The following is a 15,823-nucleotide window of genomic DNA, read 5'->3' as shown; positions in this document are numbered from 1 at the left end:
ATTTCATGTCAATCCATCTAATGTCTGTTTCAGCCTGTATTCAGCACTTTCGCACCCACAGGCCTGCATTGCTAAAAAGCTCACGCATCTACATCTACATCTACATTTGTGTCAGAATATATGCTATATCAGCATTTTTCTGTTACCCAGCATTTCTGATTTAACATCATTTCAATATCGCTCATGCCAAGAATCAAACTGAGAAGGCCAATTAAAACTAATTGAAATAGGCTTGTAACGCCTACATCCATTCTTTTCCGTGCAAGCCCACATGCTGTCATCGCTTCATGATCCGCTACGTCAGCGTGCATCAACTCTGCAGAAAAGCAGCAGTTTTGATGACATTTTCTTTTTCGAGATTGCCGTCCTGGCCTCTGTACTTCACTGCTGATCCTGTCTGTGTGTACACTACTGGTCAAAAGTTTTAGAACACACCAACTTTACAGAATTTAATTGAAAATTATGCAGTTTAATGTCTCAGTGTACTCTGAAATGAATGCACATTTGCAACATTTAAATTACAAAATACACAAAATAACATTTTATGTTAGACTAAAGGACTAAAAAAGACACAAAATGACCAAAAAAAGACACAAAATGTCAAAAGAAGACACCAAAAGACACTAAATGACTAAAAGAAGACACCAAAAGACACAAAATGACTAAAAAAAGACACAAAATTACCAAAAAAAGACACAAAAGGTCAAAAGAAGACACCAAAAGACACAAAATGACTAAAAGAAGACACCAAAAGACACAAAATGACTAAAAAAAGACACAAAATTACCAAAAAAAGGCACAAAATGACTTACAAAGACATGAAAAGAATTCAAAAATGGACAAAATAGCCCAAGACTCCATAGAGTTAAGTTGTTAACCCATTTCTTGTTCCCTGAAAAAGGCCTTCTTGTATAATTCTGAAATGTACATTATCTTTCAGTTTTGGTTAAGCTTACCTTTTTTTATTTACCTCTGGCAGTTCACCACTTACCTTTGTACCCTTTCAAGCTGTTCATTTGACTTGAACTGCTTGAATTTCAATAAAAAACTGGAAAAATTGGGGTGTTCTAAAACTTTTGACCGGTAGTGTATATCAAATAATGCAACATTTCTGTACATGGTTGGTTGGTTGGCTTGTGTGTGTTCTGCGATTTGTCCTACTTCCTGCATCACTTTAACATCTCCAACATGTGTCCAATCAACTTTCTTTAATGAACTCATCCGCTGCTTTTGCTGTCTGATAATTTCCATTAAAGCAACACCTGAAGATCAGTAATTAAATCAGGTGTTCCTTCAGCTTCCGTGCCATTAAGTGCCATTAACTCTGCAGCTCTGTACAAACAACGCTTCTGTTTGGTTTTGTTTGTTCCAACCACCAAATTGCCCATAAGCGTTCCACCGTCTCTGCCATGAAAAACTGAAATACTATTTGGAAGCAGCTTTATCTCTTGGATAGACTGTCACTGACATCAGTGTGTTTTTCAGTTGGGATTAACTCCATGAAGACAATCCTCCCACATACAATATGCTAATGTTTCCCTTCTCACCAAATCTAAAATTTAGAGGTAACAGCTTCCAACTCCGTCATTACAAAACACACAATATTGGAGAGAAAATCTCTTAATCCTTGATACCAATTACCTCAGCACAGTTATTAGTCGCTGTGCCTCGTCCTCGAAACCCCAACAGATGGGTAACGGCAAAATCCTTTATTCTCAAGCTTGTACTTCACTGCCAAACCTAATTGTCTTATCCATAATGGATTTCAACACGATGCACTTGACAGGAGGGCGGTTTGAAAAGCATTGTTTTTGGGATGTGGGTAATTGTGGTTTCAAGTGGATTGAAGCTCTCAGCAGAGTGGGAAATATGAATCTTTATGTTTAGTAGGATTAGTGTAAACGTGGCCAGACCAAGAGCTTCAAGGTAAACATGATAGGATTTTTTTTTTTGCAGGAAGAGCACAGGTGCACTGTAAAAAATGTGTAGATTTTACGGTGAAAAACTGCTAAACCATGACAGTAAAAGACCGTAAAATGATAAATGGGTTAATTCAGTTTCAGTAACAATGAAAAGACACAAAATGACCAAAAAAAACACACAAAATGACCAAAAAAACCACACAAAATGATCAGAAAAGACACAAAATGACCAAAAAAAACCACAAAATGATCAGAAAAGACACAAAATGACCAAAAAAAAGACACAAAATGACCCAAAAAAGAAACAAAACGACCCAAAAAAGAAACAAAATAACCAAAAAAACCCCACAAAATGACAAAAAAAAAGACACAAAATGACCAAAAAAGACACAAGTTGACCACAAAATGATCAAAAAAAGACACAAAATGACCAAAAAAGACACAAAATGATAAAAAAAAGACACAAAATGACCAAAAAAGACACAAAATGACCAAAAAAGACACAAAATGATCAAAAAAAAACACAAAATGACCAAAAAACAAACACAAAATGACCAAAAAAAGGCATTAACACATGAACACTTTAACACAGTGGAGACAGAGCTGACTTCCAAAATGAACATCGTAAATTTATATATCAGCCAAAACAGTATTTAGTATTACATTTTTCTTTTAAATACATTACTCCACTGTAAAATACACTGGCACCATGTTTGTCGTGCAAAAATATACTGTAATATATATACAAGCTGTCATTTTAGCATTTATTTTTTGTAAAAAATACTTTTTTTCACTGTTAAATGTACTAAACACCATATCTCCAACAGAAATATACTGTAATATTTAATGGTAAAATCTAGCATTTATAAAGTGTTTCTTGTCAATTATATGGCAGAGCAGAGGTTCTTTTGATGGAATTTTTTTTTATTTTTACGCTAAAATATGGACTAAAATGGCATCTTAAACAGGAAATCAACAGTGCTAATACAATTTTACTGTAATATTACAAAAAGTTGCACCGTATTTATTACGGTAAAGTTCTGGCAACCACAGCTGCGGTTTTTTTTACCGTAAAAACAACAGGTTTGTTTTTACAGTGTGTAGTTCAATGACCAATGTCTTCTATTAAAATTGTCTGTTATGGTACAAGTTTTCCAGAGACCCAGATTTGTCTTAACAAATGTCTTTGTCGCCTCAAGTATAATACATCTATAAATATTTTACACTTTAATTTCACACTGCTCTGACTAGACAAATAATTTATTTTCTAATTTTCTATGTTATTTCCTACAACATTTCATCTGTGTTGTTTGCTGAGACGAAGTGGAACAAGCAGAAATACAATTTGTCGAGTTTTTTTTTCCTTGTGCAGACTGAAGACAAGTTCTTCTCCCCTGGCACATTCTGGACAGAAGTCTTACAAACCCAGAATATAAATTGTTTTATTTCCGTGACATAGTGGGACCAGACTTGACTAACTTTTCGAACAGGTCTTTTTCTTGATTTCCTTTTCTTTTCATCAGTAACCAAACAGGAACAGCTGCACTTCATCAAGTGTACGACATCGTGTACGGCAGTAGTTCTCAACCTCTTTGAGTCGCGACCACCAATTTAACATGCATGTTGTCCGCGACCCCCGCTCACTGAACACAATCTCACACGGACAGTTAAGATCAGACAAACTCAGTTGATACGACAAATTTTGGACAAATAATGAAGCAGACAACAACTAAAACATCTCTCTGTCTGTGCATTTATATATATATTTTATATTTTATTGTTACTTTTAATCTAAGTCCTTTGCTATCAGTTTAAAGGTCCATTCTGACCTCCTGAGTGTGTAACAGTCAGCTTCAAGCCAGAGACTCCTTGGGAAGTAATAACTTGATACTTTGGGATTTGTCAGAAAAGACACAAAATTACCCAAAATAGAATAAAATTGACCAGAAAAAGACACAAAATGATCCAAAAAAGACACAAAATGACCAAAAAAGACACAGAATGACCAAAAAAAAACAAAACAAAATGACCAAAAAAGACACAAATTGACCTAAAAAAAAGACACAAAATTACCAAAAAAAGACACAAATTTAACAAAGAAAGACACAACATTACCAAAAGACACAAAATTACCAAAAAAGAATCAAATTGACCACAGAATGACAAAAAAAGACACAAGATGACCAAAAAATTACATAAAATTAAGCAAAAAAGGACTAAAATTGACCACAAAATGATCAAAAAAGACACAAAATGACCAAAAAAACCCACAAAATGACCAGAAAATACATTAAATGAACAAAAAAAGACATTAAATGACCAAAAAGACTAAAACACATTAACACATGAACACTTTAACACAGTGGACAGTTCAGATCACCCAAAAAAGAAACAAAATGACCAAAAAAAGGAAACAAAATGACCAAAAAAAGACACAAATTGACCACAAAATGATCAAAAAAGACACAAAATGACCAAAAAAAAACAAAAAATGACCAGAAAAGACACAAAATGACCCAAAAAAGACCCAAAATGACCCAAAAAAGAAACAAAATGACCCAAAAAAAGACACAAAATGACCCAAAAAAGAAACAAAATGACCCAAAAAAGAAACAAAATAACCAAAAAAAACCCCACAAAATGACAAAAAAGACACAAAATGACCAAAATAGACACAAAATGATAAAAAAAAGACACAAAATGACCATAAAAGACACACAAAATGACAAAAAAAAGACACAAAATGACCAGAAAAGACATTAAATGACCAAAAAGACAAAAACACATTAACACATGAACACTTTAACACAGTGGAGACAGAGCTGACTTCTAAAATGATTTGGCGACCCCCAGAAATCATCTCGCGACCCCAGTTGGGGTCCCGACCCCAAGGTTGAGAATAGCTGGCCTGAGCCACCTGCTGTGTTAAAGACCTAGAATTCAGAGCAACGATCCCCGAGATCAAGTCATTGTGCTAACAGTCAATGAAATGAAAGTCGTGAGATCTGAAAGTGTATTTTGGTAAATCCCTCTGCCCCTCCTGGATCCTCAGCTTCATAAATATCAGTGTGACTCAGCCTGACAGCAGCACAGGAGACGCTGACGTGAATCATAAAACTCTCAGGTCCTCTGTGTAAATAATTGCACACGATTGCTTCCCAGAGTCACTTTGGAGGTGGCATTAGTTACATGAGACTACCTGATTGGATACAAGTTGCTGCTCTTTGTGAGATAGGGATGCACATGAGAAGAGTGGATAATGGATTAGATACACTGGCTTAGTACAAATGAAATAAGGAAGGGAGAGAAAATGTATATTTCACCCAGACAGATTGCTGCCTGTCAGTCTCCGCTACGACATGGACTCTATGTGACCACGTTTTAGTTTTAATTCATCTTCAAGGATCAACATGGTCTCACAGGAATCCGTGGAATAGCCACGGAATCACTCAAATTTCCGTGAAACTGACACGGATTTCGCTACAATGCAAGTTAATGACAGTCATATCCCGTGGCTATTCCAACATACAAAGTGATTATGTACATTCACTGAGTGAATATTTAGAAAATAAAACATATATTTCTCGCTAGAAATGTGATCAAAATCCATTTTATGGATTTATTCAGTCAAAATATTGATTTTTTTCACTAAAAATGAGAGAACTGGCCACCATGTTTTTTGTTCTGACCGCCGGGACCTTGAAAGTCACGTGACTTGGAACAAACCAATAGCCACGGGAAATTACTGTCATTAACTTGCATTGTAGCGAAATCCGTGTCAGTTTCACGGAAATTTCAGTGATTCCGTGGCTATTCCACGGATTTTGAGTTAAGCAAATCCGTGGCTATTTCACGGATTCCTGTGAGACCAGGTTCTCAAGGATAGGTAACTAACCACTAGTGGTCACTTGTGGTATTGCAGCAAAAAATCTCCCTATGGCCTAAAAAGTATTTTCGTTGTAGACTACCGTAATAAAAGCCTGCACACATACACACACATTCAGGGGGCGGGGCTTATGACCTTTACTGCAACCAGCCACCAGGGGGCAACGGAGATGTTTTAGCTTTATTTAGAGGAGCTGTCATGTTGTCCATCTTTGTATACAATATGTGTAGAGTCTGTTTCTGCAACAAAACTACTTGGTTAGGTTCAGGGGGAAAAAAATCATGGTTTTGGTTAAAATAACTATATTTGTGAAGTCATGGAAAAAATTATTAGACCACCCTTGTTTTCTTCAGTTTATTGCTCATTTTAATGCCTGGTACAACTGGTTTTCTTGATAATAACTAAAATCATTATCAAGAAAACCATGGAAAATGTCTAGATATCATCTCTTAAATTAAACTCTTTTGAGATATTTTTGTTGTTTTCATTGTATTTGTCCAAAAAATGTACCTTGAAACTTGAAACTTGAAGAAAACCAGTTAGCGTGGCTGCAAACTCGTTAACAAGAGCGGATATAACTGAAATCTTGACAGTTCGATAACCTGAGTCACAACATCTCATACATCAAAAACGTGTTTTAAATGTTAAAGTATGTGACATTATTGGTTCACGTCTGTGCCCAGCTGCGTTTTGATTACATTTAATTTTCCTTTCACCACACTCCAGTCAAGAAAATGTTACAAGTATGGATGAAATGAATGACAGCCTCAGCACAAAATGTAGACATCCTGCTGAGAGAAGAGCAGGAATTATAATTTTACTGTTTTTCAGTCATAAATCACTCCCTGTCCTCTGAAACACTTTTATATTTCTTAAAAGTTATAGCGCCAGAGGAGTTAAGAACTTTTTTCACAGAAGAGATTTCTGGCTGAAAATGTATTTGACATTTATTTTGGTTTCCCTGCAGCCTTGGGGATAAATAAATAAAAAAACACTCCTTGTACTGCTTTTAAATATATATAAATAAATAAAAATTCATCACTGCTCTTGACATTTCCCCACTGTGGATGGAGGTGGCTGCAGATATTTGCAGCACCACATAGATCACAATAATGAATACACTGTAAAAAAAAAAAACCCTGTTGTTTTTACGGTAAAAAAACGGCAGCTGTGGTTGCCAGAACTTTACCGTAATAAATACGGTATAACTTTTTTTAATAGTACGGTAAAATGATATTCGCACTGTTGATTTCACGTTTAAGATTGCCATTTTATTACACTTTTTATTGTATGAATAAAAAAGTTTTTCCTTTAAAAGAAACGCTGTTCTGCCATATAATTGACAAGAAAATACTTTATAAATGCCGCATAAATTAAAGATTTCACCATTAAATGTTACAGTCTATTTCTGTTAGAGATCTGGTGTTTAGTACATTTAACAGTTACAAAAGATACAAAAGATACAAAAGTACAAAAGATAAATGCAAAAATTACAGTGATGACTTGTATATATATTACAGTATATATTTTTTTGCTACAAACACAGCGGAGTGGAGTAATGTATTTAAAAAAAAAAAAACTAAACTAAAAAATACTGTTTTTGCTGATATATACATTTACAGTGTTTCATTTTTACTGAAACTGAATTAACCCATTTATCATTTTATGGACTTTTACTGTCATGGTTTAGCAGTTTTTCACTGTAAAATCTACAGACATTTTTTTACAGTGTATGCATCAGAGTGGTGAATTACTCCTTTTTCCTTTGTTCATTTGTGTCACCTTGCATCCTGTGATATGTGAATTAGTCTATTATATAGAGCAGCTATTCTCAACCTTGGGGTCGGGACACCAATTGGGGTCGCGAGATGATTTCTGGGGGTCGCCAAATTATTTGGAAGTCAGCTCTGTCTCCACTGTGTTAAAGTGTTCATGTGTTTTAGTCTTTTTTGGTAATTTTGTGTCTTTTTTTTTGTCTTTTTGTGTCTTTTCTGGTCATTTTGTGTCTTTTTCTTGTCATATTGTGTCTTTTTTGGTCATTTTGTGTCTTTTTTTTTTGGTCATTTTGTCTTTTTTGATAGTTTTGTGGTCAATTTGTGTCTTTTTTGGTCATTTTGTTTCCTTTTTTGGTCATTTTATGTTTTTTTTTTGTCATTTTATGGTTTTTTTTTGTCATTTTGTGTCTTTTTTTGGTCATTTTGTTTCTTCTTAGGGCCATTTTGTGTCTTTTTTTGCTTAATTTTATGTAACTTTCATTGGTCATTTTGGTCAGAGAGATGTTTTGGTTGTTGTCTGCTTCATTATTTGTCCAAAATTCATTGTATCAACTGAGTTTGTATGATCTGAACTGTGAGATTGTGTTCAGTGAGCGGGGGTCCCGGACAACATGCATGTTAAATTGGGGGCCGCGACTCAAAAAGGTTGAGAACTACTGATATAGAGGAATGTAATCCCAGGTTTATGTAGAATCTGGGAAATGTAGGGTAGTGGATGGAAAAACAAGACGAGAGCTGTCCACTGGAATAGATTTATTATGCCTGGATTTATAGAAATGTCCTTTTTTTGTTACACGAGAAGACGTATGTGACGAGGTAATCAGGTCACCGGGATGTACTGTAATCTCTGCGGCTGGTGTGGGCGGCTTTATGCCAATGAAAAGCCTGAGGTGGACCGAAATGTTTCGGGGCTTTTTTTCAATAAATATCACAGCGGGGAGTCTGTGGCGCTCTGAGAAAATCTTTCTCTTGCAGGACATTTTGAAATTCATGTAGCATGTCAGACAGGAGCTAAAGTGTTTGACTAGATACATAAATAGTACTGAATCTTCTTTTCCTTGGTGATATTTGGCCCCGTTTACATGCACACAATAATGTTGCCGTACTGTAAGAAAAGCAATCGTGTTTGTAAGCTGCTTATGTGAATGCATAAACCGGCTGCTCCCTATTATAAGCAGGAGATATTCTTTTCATCATCCAGGGGCTGTCCTGGATGAGAGGCAACTTGGACTTGAAAGTATTGCACTGTATGGCAATTTTATGCATTTTTATTACAGTCTGCTGTCTGCACAGTGTGCACTCTTTGTCTAGTACAGGGATTCCCAAACTGTGGTGCGTGGACCCCCAGGGGTGCACGAGCTGCCGCTAAGGGGTGCGGGAGATGAAAAATGTAATGGCAGTCTGTTAATTACATTTTTTCCCCACACACAATAAAGAAGTGTAAATAAACATTTCCTTTGTAAAATGTAAAATCAAAAACTGTAATATTAATTAATAAACAAATGCAGGCTATTCAAAATGCACTTCATCTTAAAATGAAGCGTAGAAGCAGTTATTTTTGTTCAACGCAGCTCAAAATATTATAACATTTGCGCATAACTTTGTTGCATTATATTGAAACTGTGTTACAGTGTTTCAGATTAATTCAAATGCGAGACCGCATTGTTGTGATCGTGATTATTTTATTACATCATTGTCATTTGAGCATGATTAAACATGCCGCCTTTAATATGGCTATAAAAAAGCTTATTGTATTTGGGTTTTTTTGAAGGTGTGGGGGATTGGGGGTGCGTCAACTTGGTTGGGACATAGAAGGGGGTGTGAGGCTAAAAAAGTTTGGGAACCGCTGGTCTATGAGAAGAAAATATTCCTATGATTGGTCCACAATATGCCCTTCAGTGAGTGAACCTGTTTGTTCTTCTCAGATGTCAAGAGATCTGAGCTTCCTTCAGAAAAAGAGGCTTTATTGTCTTTTTTGGCCCCAAAATGACTCCTCTTATCGAAAAAAAATTCACAAGCATAGTAGATCCTTGATGTCATGTCACATTGCATACTTTGGCTTTTACTGAAACAACAGCCGTCCTCTTTTCTTTGACTGCTCCGACATGATAAACCTCTCCAGCAAAACTAATACGTCGCTTCACATTCTAGTGAGTGGGAGAGTGATTGAGTTGCTTTAGTGGCGGACCAACCACTGCTGGATGATGGAAAATGGTCACCAACTGTGCACTGCTTGAGGTTTTTTTCTGGGAATGTCACCACAGACAACCAGTTCATTAAAGGCTTTCATCAGTGGGCGCAGCCACCATTATAGTGTTACATCATTTGGCGAGAGAGACTTCACAGACATTTATTTAAATTAAAATCTGCAAGATAATTACTTTAAACACCACTAACAACAAAGTAGACGATGATGGGAATGACATTAGTTTTGCTGTCTGCCTTCGGGGAGATATAACTTGTACAGCAGCTGGATTCTCGCCATATCACAATATCACAGAAATCCATCTTGTCAGGCTTCATGTACTGGTTTGTATATGCAGGACAGGTGTTCAGACCAATCAGCGTCCTGAGAGGAGCTGCTGGGAGATGATGACAGCGACTGACAATTGATTGGCAGTTGATTAACTGCCAAATATTTTTTTTAAGTGTCTCCAAAAAGTTTCCAATGACAAAACATCTGCTGCGTTAATTAAGAGGGAGACATCAAATGTAAGAAATACTTATCATGCCAATCCATCCATTATTCCCCAAAATCACACATCAGGAGAACCTGGTCTCACAGAAATCCGTGAAATAGCCACGGAATCGCTCAAATTTCCGTGAAACTGACACAGATTTCGCTACAATGCAAGTTAATGACAGCCATATCCCGTGGCTATTCCATGGATATTTGTTCCTATTGGTTTGTTCCAAGTCACGTGACTTTCGAGGTTCCGGCGGTCAGAACAAAAAACATGGCGGACAGTTCTCTCATTTTTAGTGAAAAAATTAATATTTTGACTTTGTTTCTGCATAAAAATGGATTTTTATCACATTTGTAGCGAGAAATATATGTTTTATTTTCTAAATATTCACTCAGTGAATGTACATAATCACTTTGTGGTGAAGATCTCGCCAGAAAAATATGACTGTCATTAACTTGCATTGCAGCGAAATCCGTGTCAGTTTCACGGAAATTTGAGCGATTCCGTGGCTATTCCACGGATTTCTGTGAGACCATGTTGCATCAGGATCACCAAAGTCATTACCATTTTTCGGGGGAACAGTAATTTTCTGCAGATTTCATGGCAATGCATGAAATAATGGTTGAGATATTTGTGTCAGGAACCAAAGTGGAGGACAGACCATATCATAACAAAGACTTCAGGACTCACAGCTTCACAGTCTGAGCCCTGAAGATCTGAGAGCATTGCATTGAGTTTCTGGTTTTCATGTTCCCTCGTCGTCTTCTGAAGAGATGTGTGTGACAGCTTGAGTCCAGAAGACAGAACGACTCAACTGACAGTAATGAGACGACACAGGAGTGACGGATTACTTGGACTTTACAGTAATTAGATATGAAAGACGCCAAACAAACAAGAAATTATGCAAAATGCAATGCTAATTATTATTAATTCAGAATGATAATGATTTTTTTCCCCTCCCTTCTCACCACCACTGAGTAGCTGCTTTGAGCAGGTAAAGCTGCTGGGAGGAAAACACACAAATATGTTGAATAACTAAAAAGGTCATCAGAATAACAAGTGACTCATAATCATTGAGTGAAATTGAGTTTCCTGACACGTATGCATGCAGCCTGGTGAAGTGACGTTACCCTAAATATAAAGACGTCTGCTTACACTTTGAAGACGGATTTGTCCGTCTGATCAAAATCACTGAGACTTCAGAGGATATTTCCTGTGTAGATGCTGGTAACGGATACTTAACCCTATAAAGCCAAGTGTATCATATTAGATACAGTTATTTTTGAGACCTCCACATCATCAAAAACCTGATGTATACATGTGTTGAAGATAAACAAACCGAGCAACAAATTGCACAAAAATATCAGATGTAGCAAAAATGATATGCAGGTTCCACGAATGGATCAGTTATTGCTGCATTAAAAAACTTCATATCAGCTGATGTATGATGTTGTGTTATATGGAAAAAATATGTATTTTGCATGGTTGAGGAAAAAGGAAAAGTCAAAGTCTTAACCCTATAAAGTCTGAACCATGAAATAATGCCAGAAATTTCAATTTTTGTAAAAACTGAGTGCTTATTAACCTGCTGACGAATTTTAAGAAATAAATAAATTGCATATATGAATTCTAATTTGTATCATATTTGATACATCAGGTCTTTTTGTGCATTTTGTTGCTCACAGATTGTTTTTCTTGAACTAACAAAAACATATAAAACCTAACATTTTTAACCTATTAAGACTTTGACTTTTCCTTTTTCCTCAACCATGCAAAATACATATTTTTTCCATATAACACAACATCATACATCTGCTGATATGAAGTTTTTTAATGCAGCAATAACTGATCCACTCGTGGAACCTGCATATAATTTTTGCTACATCTGATATTTTTGTGCAATTTGTTGCTCAGTTTGTTTATCTTCAACACATGTATACATCAGGTTTTTGATGATGTGGAGGTCTCAAAAATTACTGTATCTAATATGATACACTTGGCTTTATAGGGTTAATAGGTTAAAAATGTTAGGGTTTATATGTTTTTGTTAGTTCAAGAAAAACAATCTGTGAGCAACAAATTGCACAAAAAGACCTGATGTATCAAATATGATACAAATTAGAATTCATATATGCAATTTATGTATTTTTTAAAATTCGACAGCAGGTTAATAAGCACTCGGTTTAAAAAAAAAAAAAAAATTTTCTGGCAATTATTTCATGGTTCAGGCTTTATAGGGTTAAGAGTGTCTCAGCTGTGAAATGATCCTCAGTAACAAATCCTAACAGGCAGAAATGGCAAGATATCAAAACGATGTTGTAAATGATTCATGACCGTAATATAGAAGCTGCTGTTTCATCATACACATGCAAATTAATGCAGTTGTTTGTCTTCTTCCTCTTATGAAATATTGATTGACATAAAAAGTGTATGTGAATTGCTCTAGTATAAAAAGTGAAACAGTGAAAAGATACTTTTGCATTGTTTATCATGCAGATGAAGTTGGACAAATGGACCTTAAGACCTTGTTAGCCCCTTCAATTTTAAACATTTTGCAGGATTTCCCTAAAAAACATTTGGGAAATTTCTCTTTTTTTGTGTTCAGGATGTTTCTGTGCATCACTCTTTATGGCGGTAGAATTTAAAGTTTTTTACTATTCTTTGATTGACAGTAATTAAAAGTATCTACTAAGGTGATGTACAATGTTTAATTTTATGACCTATTTCTGATGCAATTTGACAGTGTTTTATTGTAATTTCTACAAACATTTTTTACAGTGTGTAACGTAGTTAGATTAAGTTAATAATATTGCGTGCAATCTGTTGCCTCAATTTTATTGAGTAGCTATTGTTTATCTTTTTTTACAGTGTACCTGTAGTTGAACCAGGTATTAAAATGAACAAGAAATTGAAGAAAACAATGGTCTAATCATTTTTTCCATGACTGCATTTTAATCTCGATTTGAAAGAACTTTGTAAAAAGCTTGACCTTCCCTCTGTGTGTGTGTGTGTGCAGGATGTAACACAGAGTGGGACGACATCGGCTGCTGGCTGAGAGCTGAAGTCGGGCAGGTGGTCAACGTGTCCTGCTCGGAAGTTTTCCAGCATTTCTCCAGCAACCAAGGTCAGAAGGTTAATCCCAATTTGCAGAAAAGCATAATTCAATTCCAGCCATGTAATCAATAAAACAGATAAAATTCAGAAGCTAATGTAGAAGTCCCATTCTCAGTGGCGGTTCTAGACTAATTTTACTGTGGGGGCCAAGCAGGGGCCAGTGTTTAACCAGAGGGGCACATTAAAAAATGGCAAAGATGATATTTAAGCATTCAGAAACCTTTATTATGGTTTATTCAAAAATATCAAATAAGTATATTTGGAAGATACAAAAACATTGATTGAAACAATGAGACTCACCAACAATAAGTTATTTTTCTACATTTCTCATTTTTGTGACCAATTACTTTTTATTTTATTTTGAAAGTGCAATACAGTGAGAATGATCTTTGTTACTTTTTATTTACACAAACTTTTATTGCACAATTAAACTATAATACAATGTACATATTCTGGGTTCCTTTTGTGTACAATGAGATATTGTTTGAACAAAGAAAAGGTAGGAATTGTTCCATCGTTCATCGTTATAAATTGATCGTTTTTTATTATTAATTTGACACAGGGGCCACAACAGGGGCCAAGGGCTTCTTCACAGGGGCAGTGGCCCCTGGAGGCCCCTGGGTAGAACCTCCACTTCCCATTCTGTTGGTGCACTATAGCTCCAATAGTGAGCATCAGTATCTGTTCTGTATAATCTGCAGCAGGCTGGAGCCCCTCTGACGGAGGAGCACCGTCTGAATTATTCATGCTCGTTTGTTGGCAGAATATATACTGTGTGTACATTTATTTGCTCTGGGAGGTTTCTGGCAGAAGATATGATGTGAAATCTTGTCTGCAGGGTTCAACACGTCACAGTCTGACTTCCTCTCGGGCTGTTGAAGAATTTGTGTTTCTTCAAGGATGGTGCTAATGACACCAAGAGAGACATGCCCTTGTAAATAAGACAACCACGAGGGCAGCAGTGTTGTCGTGTTAAAGAGTTTTTATATTTAACTTAATATCCTCTTTGAAACAGTTAAAACATTGAAGTGTTATGTAATAAGTGCATTTTAATGAATTATTAATTATTTGCAATTTTAATTAAGTGTTTATAGGACAGCTAGTACATTTTTTAAATATGGGAGCCTTTGTCTTCCAGTTCAAAGACACATGAAAAGACGTTCTGAGTTTAAAAAATGTGGGACAGTTTGTACTCTGCTGCTGTTATCATTAAGAGAAGTAAGGTCAGGATCATTTTGTGTCTTTTTTTAAAGTAATTTTGTGTCTTTTTTTTAAGTAATTTTGTTTCCTTTTTTGGGTCATTTTGTGTCTTTTTTTTAAAGTAATTTTGTGTCTTTTTTTGGGTCATTTTGTGTCTTTTTTTAAAGTCATTTTGTGTCTTTTTTTAAAGTAATTTTGTGTCTTTTTTTTGTCATTTTGTGTCTTTTTTTGGTCATTTTGTGTCTTTTTTTGGTCATTTTGTTTCCTTTTTTTGTGTCATTTTGTTTCCTTTTTTGGGTCATTTTGTGTCTTTTTTTTAAAAGTAATTTTGTGTCTTTTTTTGGTCATTTTGTGTCTTTTTTTGGTAATTTTGTTTCCTTTTTTGGTCATTTTGTGTCTTTTTTTAGTCATTTTATGTCTGTTTTTGGTCATTTTGTGTCTTTTCTGGCCATTTTGTGTCTTTTTTTGATCATTTTGTTTCCTTTTTTGGTCATTTTGTGTCTTTTTTTAGTCATTTTATGTCTTTTTTGGTCATTTTGTGTCTTTTCTGGTCATTTAGTGGTCATTTTGAGTCTTTTTTGGCCATTTTGTGGTCATTGAACAACATTGAAGTGTTATGTAATAAGGGCATTTTAATGAATTATTAATTATTTGCAATTTTAATTAAATGTTTATAGGACAGCTTGTACATTTTCTAAATATGGGAACCTTTGTCTTCCAGTTCAAAGACACATGAAAAGACATTCTGAATTTAAAAAATGTGGGACGGTTTGTACTCTGCTGCTGTTATCATTAAGAGAAGTAAGGTCAGGATCATTAAGAAATAATGAAAAATGTTGCAGATCACTCAAACAGACAATAGTCTTTGCTTTGAGCTATGCAGATGGCAGCTTCAGTTCCAAATTGCTCAGCTCAAAGGGAAAAGATTTAAAAACCTGCTGCCATTCATTTCTGTGTGTTTTTGTTCAAACGCTTTGGTTAAAGCCTGCTCCTGCTATCTGTGGCGCACACATTTTTTATTTCCAATCCCACAAACACGCGGGAGCGTTCCAACTGACAACCTTCACCCGACACCTGCTGCATCCAAGTGGACGCTAACAACAATTAAATGTCACTGGACTTGAACATAAAAGCTCCGAATGTTTTCTGACTGAAAGCACTAATGGAGTGAAATGGTCCAAAAGAGGAAATGTCAAGTGTAGCGGTCCTAATGTGCAACAGGAATGACAGCTTTTAGTG

At 35.5% G+C, this 15,823-nt stretch overlaps 1 protein-coding gene across 1 annotated transcript in view; it reads left to right on the top strand.

The window, feature by feature from the left end:
• Positions 1 to 15,823, top strand: part of LOC131980585 (pituitary adenylate cyclase-activating polypeptide type I receptor-like) — a 53,105-nt gene that overhangs the window by 12,035 nt on the left and 25,247 nt on the right. Inside the window, exon 3 of the mRNA XM_059344841.1 lies at positions 13,287 to 13,394. Coding sequence (XP_059200824.1) covers positions 13,287 to 13,394 — 108 coding nt within the window. The remainder of the gene's footprint in view (positions 1 to 13,286; positions 13,395 to 15,823) is intronic.

This window comes from Centropristis striata, chromosome 11 (assembly GCF_030273125.1).
Source record: "Centropristis striata isolate RG_2023a ecotype Rhode Island chromosome 11, C.striata_1.0, whole genome shotgun sequence".
Lineage (NCBI taxonomy): Eukaryota > Metazoa > Chordata > Actinopteri > Perciformes > Serranidae > Centropristis > Centropristis striata.
The sequence above is the reverse complement of the archived record's forward strand: the minus strand, read 5'-3'. Positions and strand labels throughout refer to the sequence as shown.